The 20,631-nt window shown below is 57.2% G+C and overlaps 1 protein-coding gene across 1 annotated transcript; it reads left to right on the forward strand.

The window, feature by feature from the left end:
* The first annotated feature begins 1,827 nt into the window (after positions 1-1,827).
* Positions 1,828-19,969, forward strand: EFHD2 (EF-hand domain family member D2). The gene is made up of 4 exons (XM_075550936.1): positions 1,828-2,190; positions 16,193-16,340; positions 17,222-17,356; positions 18,381-19,969. The coding sequence occupies exons 1-4, from the start codon at positions 1,883-1,885 to the stop codon at positions 18,510-18,512; spliced, it is 723 nt and encodes a 240-aa protein (XP_075407051.1). The 5' UTR covers positions 1,828-1,882; the 3' UTR covers positions 18,513-19,969.
* The last annotated feature ends 662 nt before the right edge of the window (positions 19,970-20,631 follow it).

Below are 20,631 nucleotides of genomic sequence, written 5' to 3' on the forward strand. Positions count from 1 at the left end.
TTTGGGGCTCTGGGGGCGGCCTGGTTACAAGATGGGCTGCCAAATCACAAGGGTTAGCAGTTCAAAACCACCAGCCACTCGACGAGAGAAAGAATGTCTACCCCTTAAAGAGTTATAGTCTCAGAAACTGACAGGCCATTTCTATCCTGTCCTACAGAATCTGTGTCAGAGTGGATTTGATGGCAGTGAGTTTTAGGGTTATTGCACTCCGATTAAGTCTCCGAAGGTCTACTTTGAAAGGTCTACTTTTACAACTATGTACTTTGAAATAATTGGGCCCAAAGTGCCCAAGCCCAATGGAAACTTAACTCTGAACTTTAAAAAGTCATGCCATTTAAATTGAACAGTTTTAATGGGTTCGGAAACAAGCCCAAAATCAAGTTAATGAAAAGTTCCCATTTCCTGAACCAAAAAAAAAAAAAAAAGGAGGAGGGGTTATCCCTTTAATTTCAGTCTTTTTAAAAATGTGTTTTAAATTAATTCAGCAATGCTCTTAAAAGATGGCAGAGAGACAAATGTCCATTGCCGCTCTCTCCAAATCGCTCCAGATAGCTTGCTGGCTTTGGCAGCCTCAGGTGTTGCCTGGGTCAAGCTGGTGGGGCATGGGTGCTACAGAAAAGTCCTCCCATGAGAGAGGAGGTGCAGAGCACCATCCTCCCAGATGGGTGCTGGTTAAAATGCAGAGCCCGAGTAGGGTCTGGGAATTGGCACCATTGCCCCGCACCCCTGGTTCCGATACAGGAGGCCGCCGCTTTGCCATTGTCAGGGTGGCACACCAGGTCAGAGACAAATTTTCGTTGGCCTCCCACCCCACACCCCCCAGTCCTAGCCCTTCAGCCTTCGGGCAGGGCGATTCCCCTCTGGGGCGCCCACAAAATGGCCACACCAACCTCATCCTAGAGAGGCTCAATGCCTGGTGATGGGACCGCGTGGGCAGACAGAACGGTGGCACAGTACAAAGCATGCAGACAATGTCACTGTGCTGTTGGTGTAGAAATTTCGAGGGGATGGATGTTTGCTTGTGTCTACTGCCACCCCAAACAAATAGTATTTATAAAATAATAATAAAATAATCTTCCTACCAGTGTGCCTAAACTATCCAGGGAGATGAAATTCGGTCCGAAGCTATTCTGCCAAGTCATTGATATGCCCATTGGGTGGAAGTCCGGCGGGGTGGGGATGGGGACGGGTGCAGCCCCATCCCACGCCCCTTTCCCCCTGGTCACCCTGGAGTGGTGAGGCCCAGCCCCACCTGCCTCGCTGGCTGGCTGCCATTGGTCCATCCTTTTTTCCAAAAAATGCCAAGCGCTGCAACCGCAGTTAAATGTAAACTCGGTTCCTGCTCACCATTCCACCTTCTGCACACCCCTGCAGCCCTCATTGAGAACGCTCATTAGTGTGCGAGTCCGTCTCCATGACAACAGACGGAGTGTCACAGACACAAGATTACGACTTCCCTGGCGTGGGGATTCCAGAGAAGGGGGGGCGGCGCCCCCACTTCCCCCGAGCCCCCCTGACTCACTCCCTACCTAACTCAGTGGACCCAGCGGAGCTTCTCTTCCCACCGCCCCGGCTCCCTGCGCTCGCTCGCTCAGCTGCGCCGAGGATGCGAAGGGGGGGCTGTTTTTGCAGGCACGCCCCGCCCCCCCCTCCGCAACTCTAAATGGGGTTGGGGGTGACGGGCTCGCAGACCCCGGCATACTGAACGCGGGACGATGCAAATCAATCACGCGCGAGCCGCGCGGGCAGCGCGGGGCGGGCGGGGGGCGGGCGGGGGCGGTCCCCGCGAGGGGCCTAAGCCCCGCCTCCCGGGGCGGCGCCGAGCGCGGCGAGTGTCAGGAAGAGGAAGAGCGCGGGCAGAGGGAGCGCCGCGCGGGCCACCATGGCCACGGACGAGCTGGCCACCAAGCTGAGCCGGCGGCTGCAGCTGGAGGACGAGGGCGGCAGCGAGGCGGCCGAGCAGCCCGACCTGAACGGGGCGGCGGCGGCGGGGGCGCCCGCGCCCGACGAGGGGGCCGAGGCGCTGGGCAGCGCGGACGACGAGCTGAGCGCCAAGCTGCTGCGGCGCGCCGACCTCAACCAGGGCATCGGCGAGCCCCAGTCGCCCAGCCGCCGCGTCTTCAACCCCTACACCGAGTTCAAGGAGTTCTCCAGGAAGCAGATCAAGGACATGGAGAAGATGTTCAAACAGTGAGTGCCCGCGCCGCCACCCGGCCTTCCCACCCACCCCGCCACTCGGCCCCGGGCCCCGAACCCCCATTCCGCACCGCCTCGGGACTCCTGCCCCTAGGCAGTCACGCCTGGGTTGGGGACCCCGTGGCCAGCTCCAGATTCTCCCGAGGCTGCGTGATCCGCCACTCCATTACGCATGATGGTCTGGGGACCCCCGGCCACTGGCACGCGATCACCTTCATTAGTGACGCTGGCCCACTGGACACCATCTGTGCCACGCCAGATAATCATCAGCCCCGTACACCCTCCCCTCACCCCCTACACACACACACACACCTCACCACACCCCACCTCCCCCACCCCACCCCGTGTCCAGGCGAGACATGGTGGCATGCCCTGGCCCACCAGCACTGAATAACCTGCAGCCTCCCCTCCTGTTTCCAGCGACTCCCCTGCCCCGCTTAGCCCCCTCAGCTGGGACTCTCCAGCCACTCCCTCTCTTACCTCTGACCTCAGGGTTAGCCCAGGCCGCTTCCTGATCCTTCTGGGCCTATTACCATCAGACACACCCTGCCTCAGTCCTTGGCCTCACCTGCAGGTACTTACTACACATCCCACCCCTTAGCCACCCCTTCATGCCAGTGCCTTCTGGGATTGGAATCCTTCCCTCCACATATGGCCCTGCCTTCCCGCTTGCTCTCAGCCACCCCTCCGACCACTTTACAACCACCTCTGTGTCTTTCCTGTCCCCCTGTGTCCCTTTACCCCCTGAGGGGCCCACACACACCAGTCATAAGGGGACTGTTCCACACACTGCAGGTTAGATGGCTAACCCCAGACCTGGGGCTCAGCCCCTCAAACTTCCCGTCTCTGGGGAGGAACCTAGAGAGAGAGGGCTCCAGTTCCCCAAGGGGTTCATCCGGGTTCTCCCCACTCCCGAGGTGTGATGTGGTCAGCCATGTTCAGGTCCAGTCCCCCCACATACATAGTTCCTCCGCTCCTGTTGCCCACACCCTGGCCCCTGGCTCTGGTAGGGAGTCCACCGATCTGGAGTACAGAGGTTGACTCATCCTGAGGAGGTCTTGGGTGGAGGAGTCAGAATGTCTAGCCTACCCGGACAATGGCCACTGTCACACACCACTGGCAGCCGACAGAACCCAGACACCAAGCAGGAAGCCAGCTAGGGGCTGTTTTGCAAGCCCACAGCTTGAGAAAGGCTCACCTCTTGCTGCAGCTGCCGCTTCTGCATTTGGCCCTGCCCAGAGGAGGCCAGTGAAGTGCTGGGAACCCTATTTTATTTCCCAGGGGTCAGCCTGGGAGCAAACCAAGCTTGACCACGTGCTGAGCCCATGGGTGGGAGTTCTGGGGCTCCAAGAAGCCTGCCTCTGTGAATCCTGGGTGGAAAGGCCTCATGTCTCTTCCCAGCCCCAAACTGGCAGCTGAGTCAGGAGAGCAGGATTCCCAAGATTCCTGGAGGGACTAGATGCAGGGCTTCCTGAGCCCAGGGGTGGGTGCGGCTTCATTTGCTGAAGCTTCCTTGTAGAGCTTGTGCCCCCACAAGGGGGAATGAAGGGAAATTACTCAAATGCAGCTAGTATTAACAGTACTGTAGTAATAGTACTTCCAGGCATCTGGAACAAGTGCCATCCCATTGTGCAGATGGGGAGCAGGAAGCCCGGAGAAGTTCAGTAGCTTACCCAGGCCACACAGCTAGAAAATGATGGAGCCGGGATTTGAACCCAGGCCTGTGCCTCCCTTCTGTAGTCACTCTGGTTTCCAGGCACAATCATCTGCTTCCTTGTGGCAGCACACTCCTCCCACCCCTCCACCCCCTGATCTGATTAGTGTCCCACCTTGTGGCCCCACTGCCAATCCCATGCCCGCCTTCCCCCAAGACCCTCCTTCTGCCCCAACCACCACCACCATCACCACACACGCACTAACGAAAGCTGGAGCTCCTGGGGAGAACCCAGACCCCCCCACACCCAAGTCAGGAGGGGCCTGGGAGGCAGCACTTAAGCGGGAGGGAGCCCACGACTATGTATTGAACCTGCGATAGTAAAATCAGCCCACTTGCAAGAGGCTGCTTGGGAGTTAGTTTGATGGGAGGGGTTTGGGTGTTTATGAAGAGGGAATTTAATGGAGCTGGGTGGGGGATGCTGAGCCCCTGCAAGCCTTTGGAAGAGGGGGATGGTGGAGCGGGTGCCAGAGAGTTGGCCCTCTAGGGAAGGAAGTGGCCAGAGCCTGAGGCCCTGGCAAGAGTGAAAGGCTGCAGATTTTGTATACCAGGAAACAAGGTTCCAGTGTCCCTGAGAGCCAGCCCAGCTCGTTAACAGCCAGCAGACGGGCTCTCGGCGAGGACAAAACCCCATTCTGCTTCCACTGTCCAAGTGGGGCTGTAGCCTCCTTGGTCCAAGCAGGGCATGGGGCTTGCCGCCAGGACATCGGAACCAGGCACTGCCCAGGGATTCCACCCTGTCCCCAGCTCCCAGGAAGGGAGGAGGGGAGCCCAGCCCTCCTGGTCAGCCACCCACCAGAGATAAGCAAGGGAAGCGGGGAACATGGAAGTCTGAACTTCCATCTTGGCTGAGCCATGGAAGTGCCTAGGGACAAGACCACCAACCCTCTGAGTCTGCTCCAATTCAAGACAACCCCGTGCGTCGGAAGAGAACTGCTAGTGAGGGTTTTCAAGAACTGGTTTTTGGAAAGTAGATTGGTCAGGCCTTTCTTCTGAGGTACCTCTGGGTGGGCTTAAAGGAGCACCCTGCTCTGATGATTCCCAGGAGCCTGAGCCCTTGTGGGTGGCAAGCCAGTCTTCCAGAGCCTTCAGGCTCGTCCGCTCCATATGCCCTCAGCAGATCCTTCATGCGCACAGGGTGCCCAGGGAAGACAAGCTGGCTGCCACCCTCCCTGAACTTGTGCTCACAGCTAGCTGTGCAGTTTCCAGAATCTCACCTCATTTTACAGATGAGGTAACTGAGGCTCAGAAAGGCACCATGACTAGCTCTCAGTGACCAGCCCAAAACATCTGTGTCTATATGATGGGGAGAGTGGTACCCACTTCTCAAGGAGGAAAGGCCTACAGGAAATGGCAGGGTGCCCAACACTAGGTCTCATAGCCCAGCCCCCACCCCCCACCCCTTCCCTAGGCAGCCTTCTGTGTCCATCCACCCAGGGCAGTCTCTGGAATCTACTCCTAAGCAAGAGAGGGTCGTTGGAATGGACCTCAAAAATGTCGGGGGAACTCACCTCTGGGCTGGCAGCAAGCCCAAGAGGGGCTCCAGCAGGGTTTGTAAGCTGAGACCTGCCAGAAAGGTCAGCAGCCACATAACTGAGCCAAGGAACCCGAGGACGGTGCCCTAGGTCCCAGCCTCTTCCCCAGCCTTGTCCCCAGCCATTCCATCGTATGTCCCCTTCCTGCTGGATAGCTCATCCCTTCACAAGTTCCCGCTGACCCTCCCCTTCCTGCCTTCCACCTGCTGAGCTCCCAGGCTTCTCCTTAGACCCTCACCCCTGCGCTGCTCCTGAAAGGCAGTGTGGTGCTCTGGCATCTGCAGTGCTGGGTGTGAACCCCAGCTGAGGAACCTGGGGCAAGGTGCCAAAACCTTCCTGAGCTCGAGCCTCACCTGCAGCGTGATCGCAGTCTCCACTGTGCAGGGCTGTCACTGCACGCTTACCCCCATGCCCGGCCCGGCACGCACCTGTGAGTGATGCCATCCTCACGCCCAGCCCACAACCCCTCTACACACCCTCTCCTGGTCCCTAGTAGGACCCTGATGAGGCATCGAGGAACCCCATCACAGCAACTCGCTGCCTTAACCCCCACGGAGCCCCTGGGCCTGCCTAGCTGGAAACAGCCTCATTGCTTTGGGACACAGTGTGAGGACCTTCCTCTTCTCCTTCTGAGAACAGAAGCTCTGGCTGACACCTAAGTATGGCTTTGTAAAAGCACCAAAATGGGGAAGTGAGTTCATAATCATGTACGTAGCAGGCGGGTGCCGAAACAAGGGCAGAAGCGGCCCTGGAGTGATAGGGAACTGGGGCTCCCACTGCCGAATGAGCGGTGACCCCATGGGGCCCCAGCTCCTCAGAACCTCCGTTTCCCCTGGGAGAGGCCTGAGAGTTCAGTGGGGGAAGTCGGTGTCTCTGTCCAGAGCCCATCTTTGGGTCAAGTGCTGGAGCAGCATCAGTTCATGCCCGCAGACCTCGCAGTAGGGTCCCGGGAGTTCTGTGGAGATTAAGGTCCCTGCCCTTAAGAGGTGGAACGTCTCAGAGAGAACAAAGGTAGATGGAGAGGGTGATCCCACGGTGCCTTTCTCTATTGGGACCGCCGGCCTGTAAGTTCTCACAGGGTCGCAGGTAGAGAGGATGAGCCTGCAGAGACAGCGCCATGCCAATGTGCCCCCCTCGCTCCCCCCCTCCACACCCTCTCCTCGCTAACTAGGGCACCAGTCCAAAACCCAAAGCCAAACTCACTGCCATCAAGTCAATGCCGACTCATAGTGACCCGACGGGGCAGGGTAAAACTGCCGCTGTGAGTTTCCGAGACGGGGCCTCTTTACAGGAGTAAGGCCCTGTCTTCCTCTCAGAGAAGCTGGTTGTTACAAACCATTGAACTTGCAGTTAGCAGCCCAACGAGCAGCCACTACACCACCAGGGGTCCTATGTTTAGTCCTTACTTAAGGAATTGAATTCTGTCCCCTTCCCAGCAGGGCGGTAGAACTATCCTGATGCCCATTTGGCAGACAAGCAATCAAGACAGATGAGACTGGTCCAAGGTTATAACAAGTGGCAGAGGCAGGTCAGCCGGCAGGAGATCCCAGAGGCCTCTGCCGGCTGGTTTATGGTCAGGACTTCAAAGAGCCTCAAAACCCTGTGTGGGCCCTAGGAGGTTCGGTCCTTCCTCCTTCCAAAGGCCTGGCTTTGGAGGAAGTACCCTACACCTTCTTCCCTGGGCTTGGAAGACCTGGAAAGGGGGTGTTGCCCAGATTCAGTCCCCCTCTCCCCCCTCCCACTTCCCTTGGCATCTGAATCACCTCCTGGCTCCCTTCCCACTGGTGGATTTTAGTTCCCCTTTGGGTTGCACCTTCCTGCCTGCCTTGGGGGCCAAGGCCTGAGCCAGGCTTCAGCTGTGAGCACCCAGGCACTGGGGGGTGGGAAGCCTCATCTGCAGGGCCAGGCTGGTGGGAGAAGGCCAAATCTTTCTGCAACCTCAGCTGGGACAGTCCCTGCTGTACCCTCCTCCGGCTGAGTTCCCTGTGTGCCAAGCAGCATCTCCTTGGCTAATGTCTGCCGTTCAAGGACATTGGAGAAGCGAGGGTTCACTGCCAGACAAGGGTCCTCTCTGAGCCTTCCAGTATCAGCCGCACCCAGCACTGGGCCCCTTGCCTGCGGTCAAAGACCACCGCTGGTCAGCACACCCACCTGGTTCCAGGCACTTTGCCTCCTCGGTGACCTTTCCTGAACAGCCTGTGAGATTCTCATCACCCACTTGGCAGATAAGAACAGGTGTGTGTGGCTCAGCTCCTCACAGAGAACAGACCTTAGACCTGGGTCCATCCAACCCCACTCCCTGGTTACTTAACGTGGCCCCTGGGCCAGCAGCATCAGCAACACCCGAGAACCTGTTGGATAGAAGCACAGAGCCTCGTGTTCTACCCCAGACCGACTGACATAGAACCTGCAATTTCACCAGATTCATGTGCACTTTGCAGTTTGAGAAGCCCTCAGCTACCTCACCTCTGCTTTGAGAGGGACGGGCAGGTTACTTAGTCTGAGTAGACGGCCACAGCAGGATGAATGGAATGGACATGAAGCCACCCCAGTAAACACGGTGTTATACCAGACGTGCAACAAATGTTCTTTGCATCACTGTCATAATTGTCATTATGAAGCGTGGCCTGGGGACAAGGCAGAGGACGCTGCAGGTGGGATACTGGCTGCTTCGGCTGCAAGAGGGAGACAGGAGCTCTTGATGAACCCAGGGTTAGGGAACCAGGGAACCCTGACACACATACTGTCCATCTGTCTGTGTTTGTAGATCAATCACTAGGCCTTTTTTCCAAGGCATCTCTGGGTGGGCTCAAGCCTCCAACCTTTAGGTAAGCATCCAAGCTCCTTAACCGTTTGCACCACCCAGGGACTCCTACTCCAGCGGATTGCCATTAGCTTAGGTGCTTGCATGCTCACTAGCACCTGCTTGGGCTTGTCTCTCTCTCTCTCTCTCTCTCTCTCTGTGTCTCTGACTCTGTCCCTCTGTCTGTCTCTCTCATACACACACACACACACACACACATACCACACACACACACCTCTGACTCGGAGCAGCAGATTCCACACTGGGCCGGAGGAAATGGTGAGTGGCGGGGCTTTCCCCAGTGAGGCAGGCAGGCATGGGGTGGGTACTCCTAAGCATGCAGACACCCACCCTCCTCCTCACTCCTTGGAGAAGCAGGCATTGCCAGGCTGCCTGGGAAGGCCAGTGCCATTGAGCCAGACTGGCCAGCAAGACCAGAGCTGCTCTGTTGTGCAGGCTCTGGGGCCTGCCCTCCCATCTTGCAGGACAGATAAAGTCGGAGTCTAGAAGCCTTCAGGACCTCCTAAGTTAGAACCTGGACCTGGGGAGAGGCACGTCTATGTGACTACTGAGACCAAAGCCAGGCAGGTCTGGTGGGGGGCCCTGAGCCCATGAGCAGTTCCTTCTCCAGCTATGTCCCTCTTGGGCACCCTCGTGTCCAGAGAGGCCATCAGGGGGACAGAATTGGGGTCTCTGTGCTCCTCACCTGTCTCCTGAGCCATGACTGCCTCGCTCCCCACAGACCACACAGTACAGCTCACAAACCAGGAGCAGCTTTCTTTTTTTTTTTTTTTTTTTAACAATTTATTGGGGCTGATACAATTCTTTTCACAGTTCATACATATACATACATCAGTTGTATAAAGCACATCTGTACAGTCTTTGCCCTAATCATTTTTTTCTCTTTTCTTCTTTTACATTTTATTAGGGACTCAAACAACTCTTACCACAATCCATACATATACATACATCAATTGTATAAAGCACATCCATACATTCCCTGCCCCAATCATTCTCAAGGCATTTGCTCTCCACTTAAGCCCCTTGCATCAGGTCCTCTTTTTTTTTTCCCCCCTCCCTCCCCATTCCCCCCTCCCTCATATGCCCTTGGTAATTTATACATCGTTATTTTGTCATATCTTGCCCTATCCGGAGTCTCCCTTCCCCCCTTCTCTGCTGTCCCTCTCCCAGGGAAGAGGTCACATGTGGATCCTTGTAATCAGTTCCCCCTTTCCAACCCACTCACCTTCCACTCTCCCAGCATCGTCCCTCACACCCTTGGTCCTGAAGGTATCATCCACCCTGGATTCCCTGTACCTCCAACCCTCATATGTACCAGTGTACAGCCTCTGTCCTATCCAGCCCTGCAAGGTAGAATTCAGATCATGGTAGTTGGGGGGAGGAAGCATCCAGGATCTGGGGGAAAGCTGTGTTCTTCATCGATACTACTTCACACCCTAATTAACCCATCTCCTCTCCTAAACCCCTCTATGAGGGGCTCCAGGAGCAGCTTTCTAATGACACCTCCAGAGCCAAAGTGAACCTCCTCAGGTAGGAGGTCTTCCATCCACAGAGGCATTTAAGGCAGCAAGCCGGGAAACTGTGCAAAGCATTGGACCCTGCTACAAGGCCGATTGGCAGGCCTTCAAAGGTTGCCAGTGTCGGGCCTGCAAGGCCTAAGGACACAGCGACGTCATTGCAGGAACTGGTTCTTGATCAGCTCTGGGTTCAGCTGTGCCCTTGCCAACTCTGATTCTCTGATCTTGGCCAAGTCAGTTCCTCTTGGAGCCTGTCTCCTCGCCTGTGTAATAGAGGTGGGCACGCCCGTCCATGGAGCTCTTGTGAGACTGGTGTGTAGCCCTTCACCCCGTGCCTGGCACATAGTAAGTGCTCAGCAAAGAGCAGCCACATTGCTCTGACATGGGACAAGTCCTGAGTATGTGGCCAAGGCATGGCTACTGGACACAGTAGGCCCTGCCACTGCCCTCTTCCAGCTTCGCAAGCCAGCTTGGCAGAGCCATGCTCAGGCCAAAGGGACAGTCTCTTCCTGGGTGGTGGCTGGCTGCTCCACTTTCCGTCGGGGTGGGGGGAGCCTGCTGGCAGGGGACTTTGTCACTGGCATCCCGGGCAGCAGCTGCTGAGCCCTCCCTGATGGGAGCTATTGAGGGGGAGGAGGTAGGAATGTGGGCAAGGAGCCAGGCCTCACCTCCCTCCTGTACTGAGGGAAATACTGAGCTCTCAGTAGCCCTGCCGATGGATGGCATTAAGTTCCCAGGCTGAGAACCCAGACCCCTCTACCCACCCTGAAAACATACGAACTCAGGACCCTCAAGGGCTGAGAGATAAGAGCGAGAGAGAGAGGGAGGGAAGAACACCTTCCAGCCATTGGGATTCTGCTGAGCACCAGCTTAGTGTGGCCTTGGGCTGCTCCCTGCCCTCTCTGGGCTTAACTTCACGTATCATAACGTGCGTGGACCAGGCTCCCTAGAAAGATCTTGTGTGCAGAGCTCTCTGTTCCTGGTCCACTGAGCCACACAGCCTCCGTTCCAGCGTGCACATTGGCATAGAGGAAGGTGTAGAGGACAGGGTCTCCTGTGTTGCCCACTGTCCACCTGCTAGAGAGGCAGTCGCCCCTTTGTCAGAGGAGGACTGGCAGGAGGAGCCAGAAAGCCACTCAGGTCTGAGTTCCCCTTGTCCTCTGCAGCCACCACCAAGTCGGGTCTAAGGTCTCATGCGGGCAAGTAGTGGGACTTTCCAAGAAGAGGAATGCTGGGGGGCTTCCTGGTCATTTTGTCCAGCCCCTGCCCTCCAGCATATCTGCACTAAGCATTCCACCCAACCTGCACTCTCTGGATTTGAGCCCTTGGAAGGGGCGCCTTGTACATTGTACTTTTCTGTCCTTATTATTCGTATGATCTTCATTTTTATACTTTAGCTACAATGTACTTAATAGTATCTGGTACATACAAGTTCTCAGCTGTATCAACCACTGTGATGATGGGCACCCTGGTGGGTGCAAATGATGGGCAGGCTCAGCTACTGACTGAAACGTTGCCAGTTCAAGTCCACTCAGAGGTGGACTCCAAGAAAAAAAAGACCTGGAGATTGTTTCTGAAATATTGTTGATTTTTTGACACATATTGGGTCACCGTGAGTCAAGAGTTGACTTGATGCCAACTGTGTGTGTGTGTGTGTGTGTGTGTGTGTGTGTGTGTGTGTGTGTGTGTAGCCCTGGTGGTGTAGTGGGTTATGGGTAGGCTACTAACCACAGGTCAACAGTTGGAAACCAACAGGCATTCTGCTGGAGAAAGCTGAGGCTTTTTTACGTCCATCAAGAATGACAGTCTCAGACACCCACAGGGGCAGTTCTACCCTGTGCTATACGGTCATTATGTGTGGGATCCACTCGATGGCAGTGATTTTTTTGTTTCAATGGACCATACCAAAACTAAACTCACCACCATCACTGAGTGAGTTTCAGCAGATGTGCATGGGGGACTGCTTGGCATTGTGGCGGGGAGGTGTCTGCAGTGCAGCTGGGGTGCAGGGTCTGGGACAAGCTCGTGGGTCATCCTTCCATCCTGAGTGTGCTCCTCTGGTTTCCATGACGTAGGTGGGTCAAGTGAGATTCGGGGTGTCAAGTAACGTGGCCAGAGTCGCCCAAAGGTGGCAGAGCTGGAGTCTGAGCGCAGGTTAGTCTTAGGAGTTGCTACGAGCACCGACCTTCAAGGTCATCCTCTGTCAGGCCAGCGCCTACGTCAGAGTCCCTGGCATGTCGCCTCCTGAGGGGTGGGGGCGCCTCTTGGGAGCAGCCCCACCCAGTGTCATCTCTCTGAGAGGCCCCATAGGTGGCTGACTAGCTGGCTGGCACTGCCGCCAACCCCTGCATTGCCCCCATGGGGGGCCCGCCCGCAGGAGATGAACCCAGCCCAGTAATTGATTGACCCTTGATTGATGCAGCCTGTGGTTTGAGCTGCGGCCCAGCCAGGCCCAAGAGCTGCCAGGGATGGAGAGCGCCTTAGTCTGGAGTTCTCTCCAAGTGTGGACACTCCATGGGCGGTTCCTCTGAAACGGGAACCACCCTGGCTAGGCGAGCAACCCGCTGGCTTAAGCATTCAGTCAAGCAAGGACGGGACTCAGAGGCAACGGGGCAGCAGAGGGAGGAGGTTCCTATCCCTGGGGCCTAGGGAAGTACGCCCGCCCACCCCCTCCACCCAGCCCTGTCCCGTGAGGAATGTGTCCAGCATCCAAGCTCACTGTCACGGAGTCCATGCTGGATCTTAACAGCCCTCCGGACAGGGTAGAGCTGCCCCGAGGGTTGCTGGGACTAACTCTTTACAGGAGTCAAAAGCCTTATTTTTCTCCATTGACTTTGCAGTTGGCAGCCCAATGTATAACCACTACGCTGCCAGGTCCCTGCCTAGCACATAGTAGGAGCTTAATAAATGTAATTCGGTCTCATTACAGTGGTGGTGGAGGCAGCGGCAAGGCAGTTCACTGGTCGGGGTGGGAGAGCCAGGTTCCACCCCCAGCCAATGCGCCTTGTGCACAGCACCACCTGTCTGCCAGTGGGCGCTTGTGCATGTTGTGATGATGCTGAACAGGTGTCAGCAGCACTTCCCAATAAGGACAGAGTAGGAAGAAAGGCCTGGCAGTCTGCTCAGAGACTTGGTGAAAACCGCATCTCAGCAGACCAGTCCACACTTGCTCAGGAGGGTGGCTCAGGGCTGAGCAGCTGTGCGTGGCGTCACCGTGAGCCAGGGCGGATGTAACCACTGCCGCTCGCAGCAGCAGCATGGCCGTGGCAGCTGCTGTTTGAGTGGGCTGCATGCCAAGCTTCTTGCTAAAATGCTCAGCCAGTCCTCACAGTGACCCTGCGAGGCTCAGTGCACTGGGAGGCTCTCCACCCCAGCACTGTTGCCATTTGGTGTGGGGGCTGTCCTGTGCACCCCAACGCATTTAGCAGCCTCTCCGGCCTCTACCCACTGGATGCCAGTAGCGTATGTGCACACGCACACATCCATCCAGTCAGGACATCCAGAAGTGTCCAGGCAGGCCGTTAGAGAGAGGCGGAGAGGGAGCCTCACCTGGCAGAGCCTGAACTGTGCCCAGCAGTGCCATTACACAGGCGGAGCCCCAGGTGAGAACCTGGTGGGGCTGTTGGGCGCTGAAGTGGGGGTCAGTGTGACTTGCCTCAGGAAGGACAAGGCCACTCTTCGCAGGGCTGTCCCAAGGCCGTGGGGCAGGCCCCACCACTCATAGTAGAGGTTGGGCCATGGGAGCATTGGCTTCCTGACCCCCACAACTCTCAGCCTCTCAGAGTACCTCAACCAGGGCCATTGCCCACAGGGCCCTCGGCCTGCCTGTCCCCGCTCCCACCCTCACGCCAGGGTGGGGAAAAGGCCTCCGGACCCTGTGTTCCCCACAGGCATCACCAGAGACCCTGGCTTCTGTGCTGTGTCCCTTCCAACCAGTGACTCACTAGCTGGGGAACTATTTATACCCTTCACACAAATGCCACCTCGGGGCTCCAGGCACCGGCTGTGTTCTCCTGACAGGCCCAGGCACACCCGGGGAGTTGGGCTGCGGGCAGACTGGGCACAAAGCAAAGGTGTGGAAAATGAGCCAGGCGGACCTGAGGGTGTCAGTCCATCCAGTGCTGCGTGACCCTGGCAGGGCACCCAAGCTCTCTGAGCCACCCCTGTCGCCTCAGCCTGGTTGTTAGGAGAATTGAGTAAAAGGAAGTACAGAATGCTCCCAGGCATGGGCACAGGCTTTAGGAAGCGAGCAGAGCCTCTGGGTAGAGCAAATGGTTGCATGCTCAGCTGCTGACATGAGGCTGGCGGGTTGAGTATGCCCTTGGAGTGCGTAGGAAGAAAGGCCTGGCAATGTACTCCAAAGGCTCCAAACCCTCTGCCGCGGAGCCCATTCCAGCTCCTAGCAGCACCCTGGGGTTTCCGGGGCTGTTGATCTGTGCAGGAACAGGCAGCCTTATCTCGCTTCCTAGGAGCAGCTGGTGGATTTGAACTGCTGATCTCGCAATGAGCAGCCCAGCGCCACCAGGGATCCTCCAGCCATTTTAAACTCTGGGTGTCTTTCTTCTCCGAAGCACAGGGGGTCACCATGAATTGGAGCTGACTCGACTGGTATATTTCCCTTTCCACCATGAGGTGTCCATAGCCTTGCGGAGCCTTTGAAGAACAGGAGCAGGGTGGGGGGCGGCGACCCACCCGGGCGGGGACCCACCCTAAGGAGGGTACAGTTTGTTTACGAAAGATGTCTGAGGTTTCTGGAACTCAGCCCCCTGGGTCACAGTGCTGTCGCCCTGCCAGCTGGAGAGAAGAGCGGGGCAGGCTTTGGTTTGTTTAGCCTGATAAGCAGGAAACAGCCAGGCTGTGTACAGAACGCCCTGGCCTACCGGGCTGTGTACTCCTCCTAGCCCCCGGGGACACCTCCCCAGCCAGGGGCCCTAAGAAGTGCAGTGTAGAGGGACACTGAGAAACTGCCTACCACTCCCACCCTTTTCTCTGCTGGGCAGTTGGTAGCCAGAGAACTGAAGGGACATTGTTAGACCTGATCCCCTGCCAAGGCCTCTCTAACCGTCCAGCAGGTGGGGTCTCCCTCCACACCACGACACCCTGCGTAGTCTGTCCCTCCTCTGCTGTTCCTCACCACGCCTTCACACCCGCCCCTCTGCTTGAAAGAACTTCTCCCCAAAGCCCCAGTCCTGCCCTAAGCCACAGAGTACCTGCTGCCTCCCTGTCTGACTTCATGTATTCATTCATGTGTGATGGGTTCATTCCACACGTGCGGAGCTCCGGCTGTGTGTCCTCTTCCTCCCTTCCCCACGCCCAGTGGCTACTATAAAGTTGACCCCAGAAAAGAGGGTACTGCCCTGCCGAAATCTATCCACTGTGGGTGACCCTGCTGGCATTTGAAATACCACTGTCGGGCGTAGCTACCGACATCACAGCAACCCCCAGCCGCCATTGCACGACAGACTGACAGACAAGTCGTGGGTCCTGAATGACGGGAGCTGTTAATTCCATAAAGAGGCTGCCCGTTCCATGCACAGCACAGCCTGTCCCCAAGGTTCGAAAGTGGGGACCATTTTGCCCCCGGGGAACATTTGATACTATCTGATCATGGTGATGGTCATGACTCGGGAGGGATCCCTGCTTCTAGTGTGGGTGGGAACCAAGGGTACTGCTAACCCTCCCACAATGCCCAAGGCAGATACCCCCACCACCACCACAGTGCTGAGAATGTCCCAATAGTGTCCATGGCGAGCTATTCCTGAGGCATTCAGTGACTTCTGGTTAGTCCACACCCCCATGATGTCATGAATTCTTTGCCCGGGCTGCGATTTCAGCTTGTCTCCAGGTTAGCGCTCTTCAACACAGACCGCTGGTAACACGCTCCTCCTCGCGGGAGATAACCATGCAGACAGACTCTACCGGCTGATGAGGCGCTCCCCAAGGCCCCCCACCCCCACCCCAGCTCTGTGCGTCCAGGCTGTGACTGCTCTGGCTAGTCACGTGTGTCTTAGTTACCTGGTGCCGCCATCCCACCCACCAGCGGGGGCTCTAAAGAAAAGAAGTCGGTTGTGCACAGGCCGAAGGGGAAAGGTCCAAATGGTCTTACCTGGGCAGCTTGCTTCCTGGCTGTCAGCCCTGGGCGTTCCTTGGTCCAGAGTTCCTGGACTTGGTGATGATCCTTGTGTGTGTATATCAAATCCACTATTGTATAATTTAGGAGTGATTAGACTTAGGACCCTACTCAGTAGGATGTAGCTAACAGAATAAACGAAGCAGTCTTTCTAGCCGGGATTAGAGCCACAGGGCCAGGGTTAGAGTCCCACCACATTCTTCCAGGGGAATGTCTTCATCCCTGCAGGGGTGAGGTGGGCCGGGGTATCCTCAGGCTCTTGCTCTGTGCCCACAGGTATGATGCCGGCCGGGACGGCTTCATCGACCTGATGGAGCTGAAGCTCATGATGGAGAAACTCGGGGCCCCCCAGACCCACCTGGGCCTGAAGAACATGATCAAGGAGGTGGACGAGGACTTTGACAGCAAGCTCAGCTTCCGGGAGGTAAGGCCTGCTGCCAGGCCCCACCCACCGCCAGGGGCCCAGAGAGACCGAGACTGTCCTTACACGAGCATGTCGTGTGTGGTCCCTGAATACCCAGGCCCTCTGGATACAAAATCCCAGGTACAGAAGCAGAGACTTGGGAGCATGGAGTCGCCCCATGCTGTGACTCGGGAGGCGAGGCAGGGACAGAGAGGAAAGGACAGGATGGCCCTGGGCACTCTGTTGCTTTCTTCACTCCTCAGGCAGGAGCTCTGAACAGAGCAGGTAATGGAGGCTCAAAGGCCGACAGCCATGGTCCCAGGCCCCAGGTGGCATAGGCTTATGTGCCAATGGGTTGCCGTAGAGGAACAGCGACTCAGGCCGGAAGCTGCAGAGAGGCCCTAAAAGAGAAAGTTAGCAGGGTGTCCTTATGGAGGATGTCTCCGGAGAGGAAGGTGTGGGCTGGACAGGATAACAATTTGAAGTCAGGAGGACACAGGTTCAAATCCCTCTTCAGTCACTTCCTGTCCCTTGGACAAGATGGTTCCCATCTGCAGAGTAGGCACAGGAAAAGTCCCTTGTCTTCCATAAATGGAATTCTTAGAGAAGATGTGTCTAGGGGGCATTGGAAGACATGTTACCAGGATTCTTGGAAGTTGGCAGTGGACAGAGCCAACCTGGCTCTGGGTAGTGGGTGGTCCCTGGCTTAAACACCACACAGTAGGCATACAAAAGATGGTCATCCAGCCTCTCCTCGTACAGTTGGGCAAAGGGGGGACCAGAGAGGGACATGGAGCGCAGAGGGGCAAGATCCCAGGTGCCTTTTGCCCAGGATGGGCCTGAGGCTAGGACTGGTGTGGCAGGGACTTGGCCCCTGACGCCTCCTGCTTCTCTCTGCGCAGTTTCTCCTGATCTTCCGCAAGGCCGCAGCCGGCGAGCTGCAGGAGGACAGCGGGCTCCACGTGCTGGCCCGCCTCTCTGAGATTGACGTCTCCACTGAGGGCGTAAAGGGGGCCAAGAGCTTCTTCGAAGCCAAGGTGAGGAGGGGGCGCTGGCGGGGCCGGACCCGCGCCCCTGCCAACAGCAGCGAGGGGTGGCCCCCTGGTGCAGCCGAGGCTCCAGCCTCCAGTCCTCCCCAGGGGCCGAGTGAGGGGTGGTTCTCATGAATAGGGCACAGGGACCAACCAGGCACACAGGCTGCCACCCCAGAGCTCCAGGCCTTCAGAAGGAAGAACCTAGAGAGCAGGTGGCCCATGAAACACCACTGGCTGCACTCGGGGCCTCTGACCTCACCTACCCAGAGGGTGCACCCTGAGCCCAGAGCCCCCTGCACACCAGCACCCCAAGTGCCTGCTCCCCACTTAACAGCACACACCTCGGTGCCCAGGGCCCCACCTTCCCATGCTTCTCCCTCTGGTCACTTTAAACTGAGAGCATTCCTCCCAAAGGTTACACCCCTCCCCCACCCCCGCCTTCCAATCCGGACTTCCAAGTGTCAATGGAACATGCGAGAACCCACAAGTGGGCCTGGAGGTGCCCAGGGCAGGAAATGATAACATCAGTTAGTGCCTTTGATAGTTTCTTAAGCCCCCTGCTCATCCTGTCTGCCAGCAGAGATTTGTGGCTATGATGCTGTCCAGCGGGGCTCTCAGACTGAGACAGACTCGGAAGAAAGGCCTGGTGAGCTTCTTGTGAGCATCGCTATTGGCAGCCGCAGGCATTGCAGCAGTTGGGTTTTGCTGTGGTGCAGGGCCAGGCAGTTTGGTTGCTCTGTGCATGACGTAACGACCAGTGTAGGCCGACTTGAAGGCCACTCGCCATGACAGCCCCTCTGTGTCAACTCCTGAATATCCATGGTGAAGTGGTTACACATTGGGCCGTGACCCGCATGGTTGGCAGTTCAGCACCATCAGCTGCTGGCAGCCGAGGGAGAACGACGGGGCTTTCTATTTCTGTAAACAGTTACAGGGTGTCGCTGCGTCCACGTTAATACGATAGCAGTGGGTTTGTTTTTTGGTTTTCCTTCTAAATCCTTGGACCGCCCCTTCCCCTGCACCCCAGGTCCAGGCCATCAACGTGTCCAGCCGCTTTGAGGAGGAGATCAAGGCGGAGCAGGAGGAGAGGAAGAAGCAGGCCGAGGAGCTGAAGCAGCGGAAGGCGGCCTTCAAGGAGTTACAGTCCACCTTCAAGTAGCCAGCAGCTGGGCCTGACCACCCCGCAGTGGCCTAGCGCCCAGCCCAGTGGGCAAGGGCAGGCGGGGTGGGCCCCTCTGGGGCCGGGCCTGGTGCTCAACCCTCGGAAGGGACCCCTTGGAAAAAGCTGATGTCTGTGAATGAACAAGCAAAGGGTCCCGTGAGGGGCCTAGCTTCCGCTGCTCCCTCCCACCGATCCTGGGCCATGACTCCAGCGGGTGCCCTGCCGGCCTGCCCTCCCTGGCTATTCCTGTTTCTCTAGCTTCCGTGTCACACCAGCTGCCCTGCCACCTGCTCCCACGCTGCTGCCCTTGTGGGGCCCTGCTCTGGGCTCTAGGACTCTCACTCCTGCTCGTGTGCTGCCCCTCCTCCGCCCTCCCCACCCCATCTCTCAGCCCAAGTCTGTGTTCCCAGCCCCAGGGCCCCAATAACCCCTGCACAGAGCTCCGGAGGAAGGAGACCAGGGTGGGGGCATCAGACATGGAAAGAGCCAGGCTCCCTGGGCAGATGGAGCCCAGGCTTTACCTGCAGCCCTGCCACCCTTACTTCTGGTGGGGCGGGAGTGGGTGAGTGCTGTGCACTGTGCCGAAGAGACCCAGGTCCCTGACACCCCAAACTGACAACAGAGTCCTGACCTCAGGGCCCTCAGGGCAGGGGAGGGGGCAGCTGTGCGAATCTACCTCACAGGCCCACCCTCTGTGGGGCATGTCAGGGAACAGAAACACCAGCCCGACCCTCAACAACCTGAGGGTGCTGTGGGCCTCCCCAGAGAGAATAGGGTGGGAGGGAGGATTGACTCCTTGTTAAGAAGGACAGCCACCCACCACTTGGTCTCCAGGAAGCTTCCAGAAAGTGCTTTTATGTGTCTTGCATGCATTGGGTGGTGGGTGGGGAGCAAAGGGGTCTCCCACCATCCCCTCCACACCATTCAGCCCCAAGTGAAGTCCACCTCACCACTGGGGATGGGCCCTCCTTGTACCCCTCCCTGGGGGGGCATGGCTAACCCCGAGCTGCACCCCGCCCCTCTGTGTGCTCACTCACCTGTGTGTCCATGTGGTGTGCGTGTGTCCTTGCTGTGTCGTGAAACTGTGACCGTCACCCAGTCCGAACCACAGCTCGGCCCGAGGCCCAGAGTTATGCAACTGTCTGTGTGTCCTGGCAGCATCGCGGCTTTGAACTCGATAACTCTTTATTTTAGTAAGATGCCCCGGGAGTTCTCCACAGTCCCGTCGGGCTGACAGAGGTGTTATTTTTTTGGCCATAGAACCTACATAGATGAGGTCCCGAAGCCGGGGCCCTGCAGGGCATTTGCCTTAGCGGATATGTTTATACAGAAGAATATAAAGATTTCTTTTGGCATTTTGTGTTTTTCCCCCCTCCCTCTCTCTCACACACACACAAAGCTCCTTCATCTGGTGGTACGATTATTTTTTTTAACTAAAATGAGATAAAATTCTATATTCCTATGTGTGTGTGGTTCTTGTTGGGCAGGAGGGTGGGGATGGAGAGGGGCCGGGAAGGAATGGGAACATGGGTGCTGGGCAGCAATAGCCCAGGAGGTACCGGGTCTCCGCAGAAGGTGGGGGGGCGGGGAGAGTTTTTGCTGGGAAGGCTGTGCACCAGGTGTTCTGTGTGTGAACTCACTGTCCTCACAGCTAAGTCCATGGCAGGGTCGGGGTTTATTTTCATCCCCTTTGAGGGGAAAAAAAATACAAAACAGGAGAAAGCAAGAGACCCAGATGGAGGGCAGGCTCAGCTGCTGGGTCCACAGCCCATGTGTGCCCTGACCCGCAGAGCTGCCCTGTCCCCCTCCCTGGGAACCCAGGGAACCTCCATGGGGCAGTGGCTGGTGGCACCAAGGGTGTGGGGACTCTGGATGGGTCTACCTTGGGTCCCGAAAGCATCCTCCCTGAGCTGCTCCACGCCCAGGGGCACCCTAAGTATCCCCGCTGCACATAGACACCCCAAACATCCCTCACACATTCCAAATGCCCCCTACCACAGCCATCAGACACACAGATGTCCAACAGACAGAGCTATCCCCAGTGATCACAAAGACCCCGCTGCACCCCTCCAGAGCTGCCCCAGGCTGTCCTGAGCCACCGAGGAAATGCCCCCAG

The sequence above is a fragment of the Tenrec ecaudatus genome, chromosome 1, assembly GCF_050624435.1.
Source record: "Tenrec ecaudatus isolate mTenEca1 chromosome 1, mTenEca1.hap1, whole genome shotgun sequence".
In the NCBI taxonomy this organism is placed as follows: Eukaryota; Metazoa; Chordata; class Mammalia; order Afrosoricida; family Tenrecidae; genus Tenrec; species Tenrec ecaudatus.